An 18,687-nucleotide genomic window follows, 5' to 3' on the forward strand; every position below is an offset into this window, starting at 1 on the left:
TGTCCAGAATCCACTCTGTAGACCAGTCTGGCCTCAAACTCACAGAGGCCTGCCTCTGCCTCTGCCTTTGTCTCTGCCTCCTAAGTACTGGGATAAAAGGTGTGCAATTCTTACCCCAGTCCTCACAAAGCTTGGTATGTTGTAAGCGTCTTTATTTATTTTTTTATAGATATACGAGAAGCTTTTGTGGGTATAGTCCTTGAATGGAAATGTTGCATTATAGGTCATGAGACTGTGACATGCACCTTTATTTTAGAGTTCCAAGCTGATTTTTTATCGAGTGTCGTCCTAGTACAGGAGACCCTGTGGATCAACCTGCTCCAGTGGGAGCACAGAGAACTCATGGCTTTGTTTCCCAGCTCTGCTCGCCAGTGGTTTCAAAATGCTCGTTAAGAACCCGCTCAAACCTAGTATTGCTTGCCTAAATGTTAGCTAGCTGTGGGCAATCAAGGGGGCTAAGTTGAATTCTTTTATTGTGGCATACATTCTTCTTGCTGGTTTGCTACTTGTTGCATCTCATAGACTGAGGCAGTTTTACCAGATAAATACACATTTTAAGTTATCTTCTTGGTAGATGAAAACATTTTTCCTATAGAGAGACCCTTCAACTAGAAGGGTCTTTTTCTTAAAATGTATTATCAGTATAAATATATCAGGTTTACTGTTACTAATATTTACTTGGTAAGTCATTTTCCAATACTTTCTTTTTGTGTTTTTATAAGTATGTTTCTTTTAGACATATTCTAGTATAAAAATTTTACTTATATGGTGCACGCCTTTAATCCCAGCACTCAGAAGGCAGAGGCAGGTGGATCTCTGTGAGTTTGAGGCTAGCCTGGGCTACGGAGTGAGTTTGAGGAAAGGTGCAAAGCTACACAGAGAAACCCTGTCTCGAAAAACCAAAACCAAACAAACAAAAAAAAAACCAAAAAAAATCCAAAACAAATTTTACTTCTAGATTATGCTCAATAACTAGATTTATTATGATCGATAAACTTGTATGTTTCTATAAAGTTGTATTTTTTATTTATTTTACTTTTTCTTATGCTTTTTTCTATTTTATTTTGTTTGTTTTTGAGAGAGGGTCTTAACTTTGGTCTGGCACTCGATATGTAAACCAGGCTGACCTTGAATTCAGAGATCCACCTGCCTCTGCTTCAGGAGTGCTAGGATTAAAGCTGAGCACCACCATGCCATGCTATGTTCCTTTCCCCTTTTAATTATAAAAGCTAAAAAAATAAAATTTGTGTTTGGGAGTGTTTTGCCATGTGGATGCTAGAGATTGAACCAGGGTCATCTGCAGTCAGTGCTCCTAACGTCTGAGCCATCGTTCCAGCCCCACCCTTTTAAAAAAACAATTTGACTAATTTACTTGTGAGTGTGTGTGTGAGGCAGGTACACACATGCTGTGGCACATGTGTGAAGGTCAGGGGACAACTTTTCAGGCCAGTTCTCCCTACCTTGTCTTAAGGCAGGATATTCTTGTTTCTGCTGTTGTGCAGTGTGTGCGAGCTTCTGGCCTGCTCTGCCTCTGCTTCCCATCTTACCCCATAGGAATTCTGGATTACAGACTTACCCACCCTACCCAGCTTTTTACATAGGCTCTGACCGTCAAAGTCAGGTCATCGGGCTTGAACAGCAAATGCTTCTCTCTCTCCCTCCCTCCCACTCCCCTCTCTCCCTCTCTCCCTTCCCACCTCCTTTTGTTGTTTATTTTATTTTAATTTGAGAAAGGGTTTCTCTGTGTAACTCTGGTTGTTTTGGAACTAGCTCTAGAGCAGGCTGGCCTTGGTCCTAGAGAACCTCCTGCCTCTGCCTCCCAAGTGCTGGGAGTAAAGGAGTGTGTCCTCATGCTCAGCAAGAGTTCGATTTGTAACTGCTTTTACCTCTTGAGCCATCTCCTTGTCCCTTTACCCTTTTCTATGCTCTTTTAAATCCTTTTCTTCCTTGAAAAATGGGTAGTTGAAGCAAGTACTTAGAAAGCATTCACATGCCTTACCTGTTTACCCTGACTCTATCCCTCACGGTCTCCCAACTGCCTCCCTCCAGATGATCTTATCCAAACAAGGGCTGCTCAATGTATAGGTAAGTTCTTATCCACAAACTTACTAATTCTTGAGTAGAATTGAGGAGTTACTCCAGTGTCATTAAGCTGACTGTTGGAGTTCATCAGTAGTTTTTATTTGTAACAAGACTTTCTGAATGAAGGAACATTATGTCGAAAGGTTGATAGAACGGATTGAATGTCCATTATCTGAAAAGCTGGATTCTAAAATGCTGCAAAAGCTACTTTTTGAGTGATGACGTGATACTACCAATAGACAGTTCTGTACTGGGAAAATTACTTTGTATCTGTATCTATATCTCAATTATGAACATATTGTATAAGGTCTGGAGAGATGGCTCAAAGGGTAAAAGCACTTACTAGGAAAGTGAGGACCTGAGTTTGTATCCCCAAAACTCACATAAAAGCCAGGTGCATGGGATGAGCATCTGTAATCCCAGCGCTACCATGGGGAGATGAGAGACAGGGACAGGAGAATCCCCAGAAGCTTGAGCCAAATGGCCTGGGGGAGGTAGTGGAAAGAATAGTAAAGAGACCCCACATGGTGGAAAGCAAGACCAACACTGAAGGTTGTCCTCTCCCTTCCATACAGTGTGGTACATACACACACAGATTTACATACACAACACACATAATTTTTAAGATGTATTTTTATTTTATGTATATGTGAGTACCTGCCTGAATATATGTGTATTCTCTGAGTTTTAGTGGTCTGATATCCAGCATGGTAACAGCAGTCAATCATAATGTATCTTGTACTTGAAATCTGCAAAAGGTGGAGATCTTAAGGGTTCTTACCATGCACACAGAAGTAACCATGTCAGGTGCTGGATATGTTAATTAGCGTGGTTGTGGGAGTCATCACACAAGACATATCAAGATGTGTTGTAACTGGAATTGTAGTGCAGTGGTAGATGGGTATATAACATGTACAAGGTATTAGGTTCAATCCCTGCTACCACCCCAAAATGCCATGCTGAATATCCTAACTAGCTGTAGTTTTGATTTGTTTGTTTTGGTCAAACTTACCTCAGTAAAACTGGAATTTGGAAATGTTTGGCCTTTCAGGTGATCTTTGGGTGATTTCAAAAACCCTTGACTTCAAACTAGACACCTTCATCGCATGCAGTGCCTTCTTTGGGCCATCTTCGGTCAATGAAGTGGAGCTGCTGCCTTTGAAAGGCTATTTTCCTTCTCATTGGCCCACCAACAGTAAGTATCCTGTCCAGCTAATTTCTGTCTATCCGGAACAGCAGACACAGGAGGCAGAGAGAACAAGAGTGCCGTGTGTGGGCTTGCTTGACTGAAGCCAATGAAAGGACCCATCTCCAGTTCCTAATAGTTCGTGCAGTGTGGTAAACATGCATTGTTTCTCTCTTGAAACAGAACCCTGACCAAGAGCAGCTTGTGGGAGGAAAGGGTCTGTTTTGGCTTACTGGTCCATCACCAAGGGAGGCCACTGTGGCTGTTCAAGACGTGGGCATGGAAGCAGGAACTAAAGCAGAAATCAGGGAGCAGCACCGCTTACTGGCTAGCTTCCCATGGCTTGTTCAGCCTACTTCTTTATACAGCCCAGGGTCACCTGCCCAGAGGTAGCATGGCCTACAGTGGGCTGGGCCCTTCCACTTCAGTCATAAATCCTGAAAATGCCCCGCAGGTTTGCCTATAGGCTGGTCTGATGGAAGGATTGGTATTTTCTCATTTGGAGTTTACCTTTTCCTGGTTTGTGTCAAGTTGACATAAAAGTAACACATGTATGAATGTTGAATTTGTAAATATTTCTATAGAACTAACAAAATAATGAAGTCTTTAGGGGCTTGAGAGATGTGTCAGTGGTTAAGAGCAATTATTGCTCTTGCAGAGGACCCAGGTTTAGTCCCAGCACCCACACAATAGTTAATCATCTGTAAGGGCAGTTAGGATCTGGCACCTGCTTCTGACCTACAAGGGCACTGGGCACACATGGAGTACACGTATACATGTATGCAGAAAAAACACTATCCACATAGAAAAAGAAATCTTGAACTATCACTTAGTATTTGGTTAAGATTGAATTTTATATATTTAAAAAATGTAAACATTGGACATGAGTCCTTTTTCATATAATTTTATTTAGATGAGTTCTAATTTTCTTGGTCTTTGAAGGTATATTTAGTAAACTGTATCTTTACATTGAGAAGGTTTTAGAGATTTGAGATTCAGCAGAATATAATTTTTATCTTGAGTATCTAAGCTATTTTGAGAAGTTCTCTTTTTAGATGCATTTATTTTTATGTGTCTGAGTGTTTTGCCTGCATATGTCTGTGCCACACATGCCTGCCTGATATATGCAGCAGTCAGAATGTGGCACTGAGACCCCTGGCACTGGAATTACCGATGGTTATAAGTTGCCATGTGGGTGCTAGGAATCCAGCTCTGGCCATCTGGAAGAGAAAAAACTACTGAACTGCTGAGCCAGCTCTCTAGCCCCTCTTGAAAAAGTTTTATGATGACACACTACCCACTTATTTTTTTTTTTAGTAAGGGAATCTTTAGATCTGGGCTACATAAGACTTGTCTTAAACAGGAAATTATAAGTTCCCTGACATTTAAGGTCCTGAGAAGTCTTGTAGCAGAAGAGACTTTATAAGTTTACACTTATCTAGTTCTATGAATATGGAGACTTCTGGAGACTTCTCTATACATTTTAGTCTCTATTTCTGATAGTTGAATTTGGTCCATAGTGAACTAAAGAGACAGCATTTAATGATCCTAGATTTCTAGTATTTCATGTTTTTAACCTTTGATCTCCCACCACCTTCCAACCCCCTTTTTGGTTGAGACAAGATCTTGCTGTGGAGCCCAGGCTAGCCATGAACTCACAGAAATCCTTCCTCCACTTCTGGAGTGCTAGGATTATAGGCATGCATGACTTGCTCTTTTCTCTCCCTTTATTTTGTTTGTTTGTTTGTTTGTTTGTTTGCTTATTTATTTATTTATTTATTTAATGAGACAGAGTCTTACTATATAGACCTGGCTGGCTTCAAACTCACAGTAATCCACCTGCTGTTGGGATTAAAGGTGTGATCCACTCTACTCAACTGATTATTTTTTTTAACTGAATAAACATAGTCAACCAGTATGAACCCAACAAGAGCCCAATTAACATTTAGTCACTTTTCAGGTGGACATTTTTGTGTTTGTTGCAGATTCTTTCTTAGCAATGTTCGCATTCTAATTTTCTGTTTTCCATATGTTTAATAAATGATTGAGGAAGAAAAACAAGAAAGTTTAAAAATTGCATACACTCCTCTATAGCACAAGCACTGTGGAAACTAGAGAGAGCCACCACTGTCAAGCAGTGCCCCACCCGCCCGCCCGCCTGCCCTCACTAGCCCTGTTCTTCACATTGTTTTGTACATTGTTCCAAGTGTGATAGCAGTTACACAGTTCATGTGTGCTCACACTCAAAATGAGTGTAAAAGGTAGACGTTTAAACACCTCTTCATGTTCCGAAAATTTCATTTTCTGTCATCTGACTAGTTCGGAGGCTAGCCTCTGAGTTAGAAGGACATTTAATCACTTTGTTTGTGTTGGTTTTATTTACATCTAATACTCATTTTCTATGTTGTCTCTGTAGTGACAGTCCATGCATTATTGGTTTGTAATGCCAGCACAGAGTTGACCACTCTGAAAAACATTGAAGACTACTTTAACCCAGCTACTCTTCCAATAATGCCACACCTGTTAACAATGTAAGTCATTTTTTATCTTTGGATCATTGGTATTAAATTATGATGTCCTAGTATGCTCTGTATTGTTTTCTAGTGCTATGATAAACACTATAATAAAAGCAAGTTGGGAGGAAAGAGTTTATTTCATCTTACGGCATATAGTCTATCGTGAAGAGAAGTCAGGGCAGGAACTCAGTACAGAAACCTGGAGGCAGGAACTAAAGCAGGGACCATAGCTTATTGGTTTGCTCAGTCTACTTTCTTTTGCAACCCAGAACCCTCTGCCTAGGGGTAGCACCACTTACAGTTGGCTAGACCCTCCCTGATCAATCATTAATCAAGAAAGTGCCCCACAGATTTTCTCATGGATCCTATGTGATGGAGGCATTTTCTTGATTGAGGTTCTCTCTTCCCAGATGATATGAGCTTGTATCAAGTTGACAAAATAATTAACCAGTCCAAATGGTGACTGAAAGTGCAGTAACAGAACATTAGGTATATTTTACCAACAAAATTTTAATTATCTTTTAGATTAGGAAATTGCCATGTATTAAAAGTTAAGCATAAAACAGATGTGGCTCAGTGGTGAAATGCTGTCAGCATGTATGAGGCTCTGGTTTTGATCCCCAGCACCAAAAATAAATAAATAAAATTTGTAAGAGGAAAGAAAAAATATATGTATTACTTCCCTTCCACCTGCTTATTTGTTGTGGTTTGGGCTCATACTGAAATTTATTCCTCTTTATCCCCAGGGGTAACTTTAAAAGGATCATTATAGTGTATAATTTTATTCATCTTGTATGGTTTTTACTGTGTATGATATATTCCCTGAATGCATGTATGTGCACCATGTGTGTACCTAGTGTCTGAGGGGGCCAAAAAGGCTATTGGATCTCCTGGAACTAGAGTTACAACCAGTTGTGAGCTGCTCTGTGGGTAATGGACTAGAAGTGGATTCCCTGGAAGAGCAGCCAGGGCTCGTCCCCTCCAAGCCTTCTCTCCAGCTGCTTAGCTGTGTCTTTATGCTGGACGTCACGGACAGTCCAAAGAATGATTGGGTAGGGTAGATGTTGGAACTGCTTTCATTCTAATTACCTGTATCTCACTTTTAAGTTTCCCTAACTCCGAGGCTCTTTTTAAAAAATCAGAAATATGGCTCAGCTACAGCTCATTTAGCCACATCTTTGAGGCCCTAGGTTTCATGTTCATTACCACATAAACCAGCTGTGGCAATATATTGTACTCTTACCACTTCTGGTAGAGGTAGAGATAGCAAACACATGAATTCTAGTTCATCATCCGCTACATAGAGAGTTCCAGGTCAACTTGGGATACATGAGACCCTGTCCTAATAAATCATCGAATGAATTAAAAAAATTGGAAAGTCAATTTATACTTAATATATTAAAATGAGAAAAGTATGTTTTCTTGCACTGGGCATTCAACCCCATACATGCTAAACAAGTGCTCCATCACTGAGCTACAGTCTCAGCACCCCTTCCAGTTTGGATTATTATTATTTATCTTGCAGCATTACCCTTCTCTTTGGCACAATGCCCTAGGTTGTTGTTTTTTTTTTTTAAAGCCTTGTAACTTCATTTTTATATATTTTATATAACAATAAAATCCATTTTCCTATTATAATTTTACCTGATTTAGAAGCTATGTTAATTATCTAAGCCAGTGTACTACCTATTAGTGCTGTGGTTTTGTGGAAACATTTCAATATTTACTTATCTTTATTTGGGATAATTCCTTTTTATGTGAAGAGTATATAAATTAATATGTAAATTACTACAATTTATGCCAGCATATAGTAGGTATTCTGTAAATATTAGTTCTCTTGAACCCTCCAGATTGAAGCCTATTCTCCAAAAATGTTCTCTGACAATTGTAAAGTAAAAGCTAAGTTATGAATGAGTCCACTCACACATTTCAAAAGTCCCTGTTTCTGATGTACTCTCTTTTTACTAGGTCTCCGCCAACTACATTTAGCAATAAAAATGTCAGTAAAAGAAAATTTATCCCACCAGCTGTTGTAAATATTAAAACAAAAATTGAACTCCTGAACCTAGAAGCAACCCTGCAGTTAGCTAGTGAGTTGATTGACGTACACACATTGAACAAGGATCAAGCTACAGCACTAATTCAGATAGCTCAAATGATGGCCTCCCAAGAAAGTGGTGAAGACACACTGGAGCCCTGCACCCATTCCCTGCCTATCACAATTATCCATGGTAAGAAAGACATTCTTGATAAATATAAACATTTATAGGTTATTCTGCTCTTTTGTAGTTTTCTAGTGGGTAAGAATGTATTATTTTCATATCCTGGCTCCATCATTTATTGGCTGTATGTAACAGGGTCTGTGGGGGTCCTGCTCCTCTCCCAGGGTCCAGGAATAATATACAACCAGCTGTTAATTTAATCTTTGATGATATGAAGTGAATCTACATACACAAAAATTCTTTAGTCCATACACTTTATTCCTCTGAGTCAGTTCTCTCTCTACACAGCTTCTATTCTGCTCTCATGCCTAGCTACTTTCTTGCCTGATTTCTCTCTACATTTATCTGTCCCCTCTATGTTCTATCTAATTCTCTCATCTTAGTTCTGCCCCTTCTATGTTCTCATCCATCTAGTTCTTTCCCATCTCAGCTCCTCTCCCATCTCCTTTCTCTTCTTGTTCTTCCTCATCTTGTTCTTCCCCATCTGTCTCTTCCTCATCTTCCATCTCATTCCTCTAGTACTTTCTTCTAGCCCTTCAATCTAGTTCTTCCCCATCTCAGTTTGTTCCTCTCCAATTCTTACCCATCTAGTTCTTCTATTCTCTTTTCTCATTTCCATCTCGCCATCTGAAAATAAAACTGCTTTTTTATCCCTTTGGCCCTTATCTCTCTCTCCAAGCTATCTCTGCTCCTGCCATTTCTGGTGAGTGTCCTTGGTTGCTAGGCAACTTGGCTAGGCATCTTCCATCATAGCTAGATGTACCTGTAAGTTGGAACCCTTTAGTTCTGAGTAAATTGTTCAGGGTAGCTCTAAAGCTAGAGATAAGACTTTGGAAAGGGAGAAAGTTAAGCTTAATTAGCACATCCTCCAGGCCTTCTCAAATAGATAGTTTGGATGCTTAAGTCTGTTCTTAGAGAATCTGTGAGGTATCTCAGGTAAGATACTTTCATCCATCTGGGGATGGTCCTGGCCAGATGCTGCTAATGATGATAATGACAGGAAGGCCTGAAATTAGGGATACTGGCCATGTCACTGCACAGAAGGTTATCTAAATATTCCTCTAGTAGAGGGGAAATGGTGCCCATTGAATGATGGAAAAGCTGCAATAGCACATGAGAAATTCATAGCAGGAAACAGCTAATAATCAAAAGCCAATATCACCAAGACTCTGTGAGCCTCAGCTTGACCTATGGAAGGCCCTTGGCTTCTTTCAGGCATTAGCTTGTCATAATCAGCTGAAATCCCACTTCATATTTTTTTTTTGTGGCTCGCAGCATATATGATCTTGGATAGATGACTTACTTTTTAGCTTTGATTTCCTGTTCTGTAAAATGTGGAATAAAAATAGCACATACCTTGTATGGTTTATGTTTCAATGATTAAATATATAGAGAGGAGTGTACAGTGAGTGTATGGGGCCCTCAGTAAAGTTGCATTTATTATGTTTTTTTGGTTGTGAGCCTAGCCTTTAACAGCTGAGCCATCTCTCCAGCCTGCATTTATTATGTTGACAAGTGCTAGGATTAAGGGTATGTGCCACCATGCCCAGCTTCCACGTAGTTTTTCTAAGACACACATTCTTACAAGTCAGTCCAGTTGCTTAAAGATCTTCAGTGTCTGCCTGCCAGCTTCAAGAGAAATTTCAAAATTTTTAGCTATAGTGGACTTACAATTTATCCTTTTTTGAGACAATATAGCTTCACTGTCTTGGAAACTCACTATGTAGACCAGACTGGCCTGGAACTCACAGAGAACCACCTGCCTCTGCCTCCCGAGTCTGATTTGTCCTCTTATGGTTTATTCCTTAACCTAGCCCAAGCCCTCTTTCTTGCCTCTTTGCTGTGTACCTGTGGAAATTTCTAAAAGTGCTGTCAACATGCTTAGCTGACTTTCTCTAGAGTGTCAGTGTGGGATTTTGGGAGATTTAGTTCTGCTTCTTCTTTCTTTAAAGGACATCTTCCCATCTCCACCAGGGCAAAGATAGATAGTTTTCCTTCTCTGGTCCCATAATAGTGTTACCCTGTTATCATTATCTCTTTACTTATTTATCCTGTTTACTGTAGCCTTACTGAAGATGAAAATGTTTTCTTTATCTGTTTATCCTCTTGCATAGCACATAGTGGACACTCTTTTTAAAAATATATTAATTAGTTAAATGAAGGAAGGTGAGCTAGAGAAGATATTGCTTGTGCATTCATAAAAAAGTTTTTATGATATTTTAGGTGTTTTTGGAGCAGGCAAAAGCTATTTGCTGGCCGTGGTGATTTTGTTCTTTGTACAGCTGTTTGAAAAGTGTGATGCTGGAACAATTGGAAATGGAAGGCCATGGAAACTTCTCATTTCTTCTTCCACTAATGTAGCTGTTGACAGAGTGCTTCTTGGGTAAGTATGACAAGTAGACTTAAATAACTGATATTTTAGATTATTGTTGAGAGGCAATACACTGTGTGTTCCTAGTGTCCATATGTATTCTTACTGCCTGACAAGAGCGCAAGGCCATTGCTTCTGACCCAAGAGTTATGAAGTAGTAACAGTCTAACTTCTTAAGAAGTAATTGTTCATTTATCTGACAGTTTATCTTTAACAGTTTGGAATAACCCTATAAAATGCAAGTTCAGCTAAGGTCATGTAGGGCCAGAAGCGTGTTGCTGAGGGAAGCAGTCTGGTGAGCCCTGAGCATTCCTTTGAAAGGCATTTTTCAGGGTTGCAAGTTAGACTAATGGGGTAATGTCTTCCGCTGGAATTAAAAGGATGATTGACCACTGCTTATTGCTAAGAGTAGAGGATTTCCCACCTCATTGCCCCTTAGCTGTACAATTGAACTCATTGCTGTAGTTAGAGTTTTCCTGCCTGGCCCAGTCAGGACAAATCTCTCTTACCCGCCAGTCCCACAGTCGCTCAGACCCAACCAAGAAAGCACACAGAAACTTACATTGTTTAGAAACTGTGTGGCTGTGGCAGGCTTCTTGTTATCTGCTTCTTCTATCTTAAATTAACCCATTTCTGTTAGTCTATACTTTGCCACATGGCTTGTGGCTTACCAGTGTCTTTACATGTTGCTTCTCATGGCGGCGGCTGGCGGTGTCTCTCCCCAGCCTTCTACTTCCCAGAATTCTCTTCTCTCTTGTCCCGCCTATACTTCCTGCCTGGCCACTGGCCAATCAGAACTTTATTTACACAGAGCGATATCCACAGCACATTGCACATGCAGGCATCTGCTAAGATGCTCTACATCTCCTGGTGGATCTTGGGGTATAAGCAGAATTTCTCTGTCCCACCCCATTCTCAAATAATCACTCAGGCTTAATATAAATTACAAATGCTCAGCCGGTAGCTCAGGCTTATTACTAACTAGCTCTTACATTTAAGTTAGCCCATAATCCTTACTTATGTTTAGCCATGTGGCTTTGGTACCTTTTCTCAGTATGGCATTCTCATCTTGCTTCCTTGTGTCTGGCTGGTGACTCCTGACTCCACCCTTCGCATTCACAGCATTCTGAGTTTGGCTTTCCCTCCTAACTTCCTGCTCAGCTACCGGCCTGTCAGCTTTTTATTAACCTATGAGAGTAATACAAATTCATAGTGTAGAAAAGGATTATTCCACAGCATTGGGGACCAAAGGACTCACACACACCATGGTGCTTATGCTATTTCTTGTCATAAGTAAAAAATCCTTTGCCTCTGACTCATAGGATTGCTTTATTATCATAGACATCAGTTAAATTCCAATCCCCAAACCAACAATTATAGGCCATTCTCTTGCTCATACACCTGTATGTTGGGCCTGCCGACAGTCAGCTGGGTAGCTGGGTAGAGGCGTACAGATTTGTGGAGACAGTGAAGAAGACAGAAAAGAGTCGAGAGGTCTGCCGGTCAATGCTGGACAGCCCTGAGTTGATTTCACAGCCAGCTTATATACAGTCTTGAAGGACAGAGGTAGAACACTGCACAGCACAGGCATTCAGCCACTATCTATCCTGCCTTGCATCAAGGAGCAGGCAGTTTCATTTTCTATCTCAATGTACCTCTGGCTGGCATCGGCAGCCTGCATCTAGCTAGATAGTGTGTTCCTTCTTGTGGGCTAAACAGGACTTTCTCACAGCCCTTCAAGGAGGCTCTGTGGGCTAATCAGAACTTTCTCACTGCCTTGGAGCAAATAAGCTTGAACTCTATTGACTCAAAATACACTTCAGATTCAAACTGGGAAACTGAGTCACTTGTGGGCTCTCACACCTGTATAAACACATTAACATAGCTGAACAATGTAAGTTATGTCATTGTTTTAATAAGAGGGATACAAAGAAGCCAATAACAATGTAAGTAAATATAAAAAGAATTTCTCTCTCTCTCTCTCTCTCTCTCTCTCTCTCTCTGGGTGTGTGTGGGGTACAAGTGTATACCTTGACATGTGTAGAAGTCAGAGGAGAATGTCATCTCCTACTTTATCACTCTGCCTTATTACTTTGAGGCAGAGTCTCTTTCTGAGCCTGAATCTAGCCTCTGTCCCTCATAGTACTAGGTTATAGGTGATTGCATGACCATGTCAGGTTTTTGGTTTCTAATGTGGGTGCTAGGGATTTGAGCTCAGGACTCATGCTTGCATAGCAATAGCAAATGCTCTTTCTTTTGATTTCTTGTTTTTTGTTTGCTTGTTTAATTGCAAAGAAGGCCTGGTAAAATGGCTCAACAGGTAAAGGGGATGAAAGGGGGCACATGTGTGCCCAGATTGGCATGAATGTGCACACCCAGAGACAATAAATAAGTATATTTTAAATGCCAAGGAAATACTCAATATTTATCAATAATTTAGTATTTATCTGAATTTCAACATAAACAACATCTTTATTTATAATTCATGACTCATATATCTAGTCTTTTTGTTTAGTGTGTGTGTGTGTGTGTGTGTGTGTGTGTGTGTGTATGTGTGTGTGCACCACAGCATACATGTGGAGGTCAGAGGACAACTTCAGGTCCAGGGTAGTATATGATGGCCTCTTCTGGCCTTCTCAGGCACCAGATACACACATGGTACACACACATACATTCAGGTAAAAAGAAATCTTAGAGCCGGGCGGTGGTGGCGCATGCCTTTAATCCCAGCACTCAGGAGGCAGAGGCAGGCAAATCTCTGTGAGTTCGAGGTCAGCCTGGGCTACAGAGTGAGTTCCAGGAAAGGTGAAAAGCTACACAGAGAAACCCAGTCTCGAAAAACCAAAAAAGAAAAAAAAAGAAAGAAATCTTAAAGAAATATTTAAAAAAAAAAATTAACTTTAAAAAATTTTTTATTTGCCAGGTGTAATGGCACAAACCTTTAATTCCGGAACCTGGAAGTCAGAGGGAAGTGGATCTATGTAAGCATCAGTCTAGCCTACATAGTGAGACTCTGCCTAATTTTTTTAAGTCTTATTATGTGGTGTATAAGGCTGATGTGTGTAGCACAACATTACATGTTTCACAGCCAGAGGATACTATGAAGTCATTTTCTCTACTACCTTTACATAGGTTTCAGAGATGGAATTCAGGTTTCCCAGCTTGCATGGCAAGGATCTTTTGCCTAATGAGCCATTTCCCCAACCTTAAAATGAACCCTTCCATCAAATTAATGTGGTTGCTGGAAAATACTTGGGTTAGAGAAATGAATTAGTAGTTAAGAGCATGCACGGCTCTTCTAGAGGACTGGTGTTTGTTTCTTAGCACCCATAACAGAAATCAGCTCCAGGGGATCCAACACCTCTGGTCTCTGTCTGCACACACTCACACTCAGACACATGCATATACCCAATTAAAAAACAAAACTAAAATATTTTGAAGAAAGTATGTAGATTATATATTTTCTATTTCTTCATGGATCATGTTTATATCCATTCACATTTACTTCCTAAACATGGAATTCAGTAACACAGCATTATGTGTTGTTTCATGTCTTGCTTTTTAAAAGAAAAATTTAAGAAAAAAAAATTTTTTTTTTTTGCTTTTTTCTTGAGACGGCGTCTCCTATACCTCAGAGTTGGCTCTAAGCCACTGTTAACCAAGGACGACCCTTCAACCTCACCTGCTAAGTGCTAGGAAGTCAGGCGCATGCCACCATGCCCAGCTATGCCTGATTTTTCTTTTTAAAGTTAAAGTTTATTTTGGATGGGGATGAAGCTCAGTGGTAAAGCACTGACCTAACATGTACACACACACACACACACACACACACACACACACACACACACACACTCACACACACTCACACACACACACACACACTTACTGGGTCTTACTCCATGGCTGTCCTGGAACTCACCTTTTAGATCCGGTTGGCCTTGAACTCAGAGACTCATCTGCCTCTGTCTCTGAGTGCTGGGATTAAAGGTATGCAGCACAACACCCAATGACTTTTTATAATTATATTTAGTGATTTGCTGATACCATTATTCAAGTGAGTTTTGATCAGTAAATTACAAAATTTTACTAATATAAATTATATTGTGACAAAAATCTTTAAGTCTTTATATCTATCTCTGAATCTTTGTTTTTTAAATAACTTTTTAAAAAAACTATGTATGACAGAGACAAAGAGAGGCACAGATATAGAGAGGGAGACAGACAGCTTGACAGATGGACTATGGGCACACCTGTGCCACAGAGCACACATGGAGGTGTGAGAACAACTTTCAGAAGTCAGTTCTCTCCTTCCACTGTGGGTTCTGTAGATCAAACATACCTTGTCTGGCTTATGCAGCAAGCTCTTCTATCCACCAAGCCAGCTTGCAAGCTCAGGAAAATGCCCTAAGCTAGGGTAAAAATAGAAACATCTTACGCTTCTTGATATATTTTTAAAAATTGCCCACTGGGAAAGTTTTGCTATTGTGCACTCTCATCAGATATCTAAGAGTGACTAAGGACAACAGTTTGTTTGTTTGTTTGTTTGTTTTTAATCTAAGATAATGAGGAATTACCTGGGACTTAAATGGAAAGAACAGACTAATTGCTTTTACTTTGAGTTTAGATATTTCAAATTGAATGATATAACTCTTAAAATACAGTTCTGTGCAAAAAATAATAACATGTTTGTGCACATCTGTATGTCTAGTTCTCAAGAGGCTGAGGCAAGAGCATTGAGAGTTTAAGGATAGTCTGGGCTACATACTGTCTTTAAAGAAAAGTTCACAGGGTTGGAGAGATGGCTCAGCAGTTAAGAGCACTGACTGCTCTTCCAGAGGATCTGGAATTCCCAGCACCCACATGGCAGCTCACAACTGTCTGTAATTCTAGAATCCAGCACCCTCACACAGATATACATACATTCAGGCAAAACACTAATGCACACAAAATAAAAAATAAATTATATATATATAAGAAAAGCTCACATTAAAATAATAACATGAAACTGTGTTTTACACTCTGCTTTGTAAGTAAAGGGAATCTCTTTTGTCTTATTTTCTTTAAGGCTTCTCAGTCTTGGGTTTGAAAAGTTCATCAGAGTTGGGAGTGTTAGGAAGATTGCCAAGCCAATTTTACCTTACAGGTGAGACTGCTAAATCCTAAAAGTTACAGAATATGCTAAGAAGTATGAAAATGGGCCCACCCAACATCTACTCCATCTGTGATCTGCTGGAGCATGACGGAGGTGGGGGGCAGGGGGCTGCCAATCTTCATGACACGGGATAGCAATGGGATGTCTAGGAAGAGTCGCAGTGAGGGCCCAGCGTTGGTACAGCAAAGACCAACTGTTCTTTGCAATAAACGCCTGCATGGAAAGATGTATGGAGAAGGGGTTTACTGCGAGACTCGCTGTGTCACACTGCAGCTTCCATGATGAGAGCTTCCCCTTCTTTTTTTTCTCTTAAATTTTATTTTATTCATTTATTTTCTTGGTGGTGGGAGATGGGTAGGATTGGCAGGCATGATGTGAAAGACACAAATAATAAATAAAAAGAAAGTTAAAGAAAAAAGGAGTATGAAAATGTTATGGTTTTTAATCTTAAATTTGGCCTTTGATAGCTTTAGTTTCTAGTTAAATTAGGAAACCTAAGTAGAAATTCTAACTTAGAGTAAACAAAGTAGGTGTGGTGGTGCCTGCCTTTAATTCTGGCTCTTGGGAGGCAGAAGCTGGTGGGTCTCTGTGAGTTTGAGGTCAGCATTGTCTCCATAGCTAATTCCAGGACCCCTAGGACTAGACAGTGAGATCTTGTCTCAGAAAAATAAAAACAAGCAAACAAACATAAAAAGTGTATAAGAATGTATAAGAAATGAAATGAACAAAGAATATTCTTTTATGTTACTCAATTTCAGCTTGCATGCTGGCTCAGAAAATGAAAGTGAACAACTGAAAGAACTACAGGCGTTGATGAGGGAAGACCTGACTCCTGTAGAAAGGGTTTATGTGAGAAGAAGTATTGAGCAGCATAAACTGGGGACCAACAGAGCCCTGCTGAAGCAGGTGAGGTGGAGCTGTGTCAGCCCTTTCGATATGTATGTTCTGCTCAGATTCTTAGTTGTGGGATGGATGATCTTGAATTCAACAATGTGTGCCTCCTGTGTCCTTACAAACTCTACCTAGTGCATGTTCTGATTGCTGCAGACGTTCTTCAAGTTGGTGATGAACATCTTGTTCACCGTGCCTGCGGCATTCCTTCTTCTGCCTTTACATAGAGGCTGTAAGACAAAAATGGGGAGCTTTGAATAAGTTCTCGATATGCTCAGTAAAATTAGTTGTATTCTAGGAGAAAGAAAAAAAGTTTTACTCTGGGTAAAATATCAGAGTGTAAATTTGTCTTTGATGTGCTCCTGGAGAACCAGGTCTCTCAGGATCTGTCTGTGCCCACAGACCCCAGTAGCACTCCACTGCTCCCAGGCATTGGGTGCCAGGTGTCCGGACTGTAACAAGAAGTATTATCTCCTTGGTAAAGGGCATCTATGGGTAGGAGAGGAAGATCAGTGGCTTCATCCTATGACAGTGGTACCTGAGGAACAGAACAGTGGGTGAAGAAAAAGGAAAGTCATTGGCTCCCTTAGACCACATAGACATTGATCATTTTCTGCAAAGAGATTTTGAGAGACCTGCCTGTCTGAGACCTTGTCTTGGTCAGCTATTGCTGAAATCATGCTGCTGAACAATCGGATCTCAGGACAACGTAGAACTCCATGTCAACTGCTGTGGCTCAGCTTCGACTGTGAGGCAGTCTCGTTCTTTGTGCTCTCTGCAAAAGACCTTGTACTTAAAGCAGCACAGGCTAGACCTTTAGAGCTTCTGTTCATGTCCAAGCCCACATCAGTGAGGCAGGGAAATGGCCTCCACCTGCCTCTCTGGTAGTAAGCACTGCTAGTGTGCTGGATGTCATACAAACTTACAGGGAAAGCAAAATAGCAAGTACATGAGAGGGCTGCATGTTAGGAGTCCCCAGAATACTCTTTGTTTTTGTTACAGCATCTTACTGTGGAGCCCTCCCTGCCTGACCTGAAACTCACAGCGATCCCGCCTCTGCCTCCCTAGCAGCTACAAGTTCTCAGAGTCCTTGAGATTAATTTTCTATAATCAAAGTTGTAGAATTTACTCTATGCCACCTCTACTCAACCAAATGCTGAATTTGGTTGTTCTCAATGAATACGAATTGCCATTTATGTAAATTACTCAACTTGCTATAATAACAATATATAAGAATAGCTGCTGCCATGTGGTGGTGCCCCACGCCTTTAATCTCAGCACTACAGAGGCAGATAGACTGATCTCTGTTAGTGTGGGGCCAGCCTGGTCTACAGAGGAAGTTCCAGGACAGCCAGGGCTACTCAGGAAATTCCAGGACAGCTGTCTCAAAAAATAAAACAAAAAGAATAGCTGCTGATATTTTTTGATAATTTTTAGTGAAAGCCCAGTTATAACAGTCTTTTGCTTATTAGCATTACCTATTCACAAATGAAACTATGTTAACAGTTAAACTGCACTAACTAGTCCAGTCAAGCAGACAGACCTGATGCTCCTCAGTACTCTGACTTTACAATAAAACTTTCAAAGCATGCTTTATTCTCCTACTTCCTAGTCAGCAGTGCAGTGTCTTACTAGTCCACGCTCAGCAGTGTAAAATGAATTAAAAGATAAAAATGGTCTGGCCTGGTGGCGCTCGCCTGTAATCCCAGCACTTGAAGGAGGCAGAGGCAGGGAAGTCTGTGAGTTGGAGGCCAGCCTGGTCTACAGAGCGAGTCCAGTGCAGCCAGGCAGGGCTGCATAGAGAGACACTGTCTCAAATAATAACAACAAGTTAAAATGAATGTAATGCTTAAGGGAAAACCTTTGTCTTTTAATATTTTTAAAAGCTTATTGATTTATAAGATTTTTTTAAAGTTTTTTTCTTCTAAATTGCTTTTGTTAGATATAGTTTCCAGAAATTAAATAACAAGTAGTGTTTCAGAGTTGTACCAAGAGAAGTGTATAAGCTACAGATTGAATATTTTTAAAGAACTAATGCTTACACACTAGGATTTCTAAGGCCAAGTGGCTTTCAGTTATTTACTTATTTTTTATGTTTATATGTATGTGTGTGTGAATATATGTGAATATGTAGGTACCTGCAGAGAGCAGACGAGAGAGTTGGATTCCTTGGGCCTGGAGCTATAGGGTTTGTTTGCTGTCCAGTGTGGGTATTGGGAACTGAACTCAGGTCCTCTGGAGAAACTGTAGGTACCTAACCTAACCTA

At 40.3% G+C, this 18,687-nt stretch overlaps 1 protein-coding gene across 1 annotated transcript in view; it reads left to right on the plus strand.

Moving 5' to 3' along the window:
- Zgrf1 (zinc finger GRF-type containing 1) overlaps window positions 1-18,687 on the plus strand; it is a 59,855-nt gene that overhangs the window by 29,077 nt on the left and 12,091 nt on the right. Inside the window, exons 15-20 of the mRNA XM_036190986.1 lie at window positions 3,134-3,277; window positions 5,685-5,799; window positions 7,753-8,015; window positions 10,230-10,389; window positions 15,443-15,520; window positions 16,288-16,435. Of these exons, the coding sequence (XP_036046879.1) occupies window positions 3,134-3,277; window positions 5,685-5,799; window positions 7,753-8,015; window positions 10,230-10,389; window positions 15,443-15,520; window positions 16,288-16,435 (908 nt within the window). The remainder of the gene's footprint in view (window positions 1-3,133; window positions 3,278-5,684; window positions 5,800-7,752; window positions 8,016-10,229; window positions 10,390-15,442; window positions 15,521-16,287; window positions 16,436-18,687) is intronic.

This window comes from Onychomys torridus, chromosome 6 (genome assembly GCF_903995425.1).
Source record: "Onychomys torridus chromosome 6, mOncTor1.1, whole genome shotgun sequence".
Lineage (NCBI taxonomy): Eukaryota > Metazoa > Chordata > Mammalia > Rodentia > Cricetidae > Onychomys > Onychomys torridus.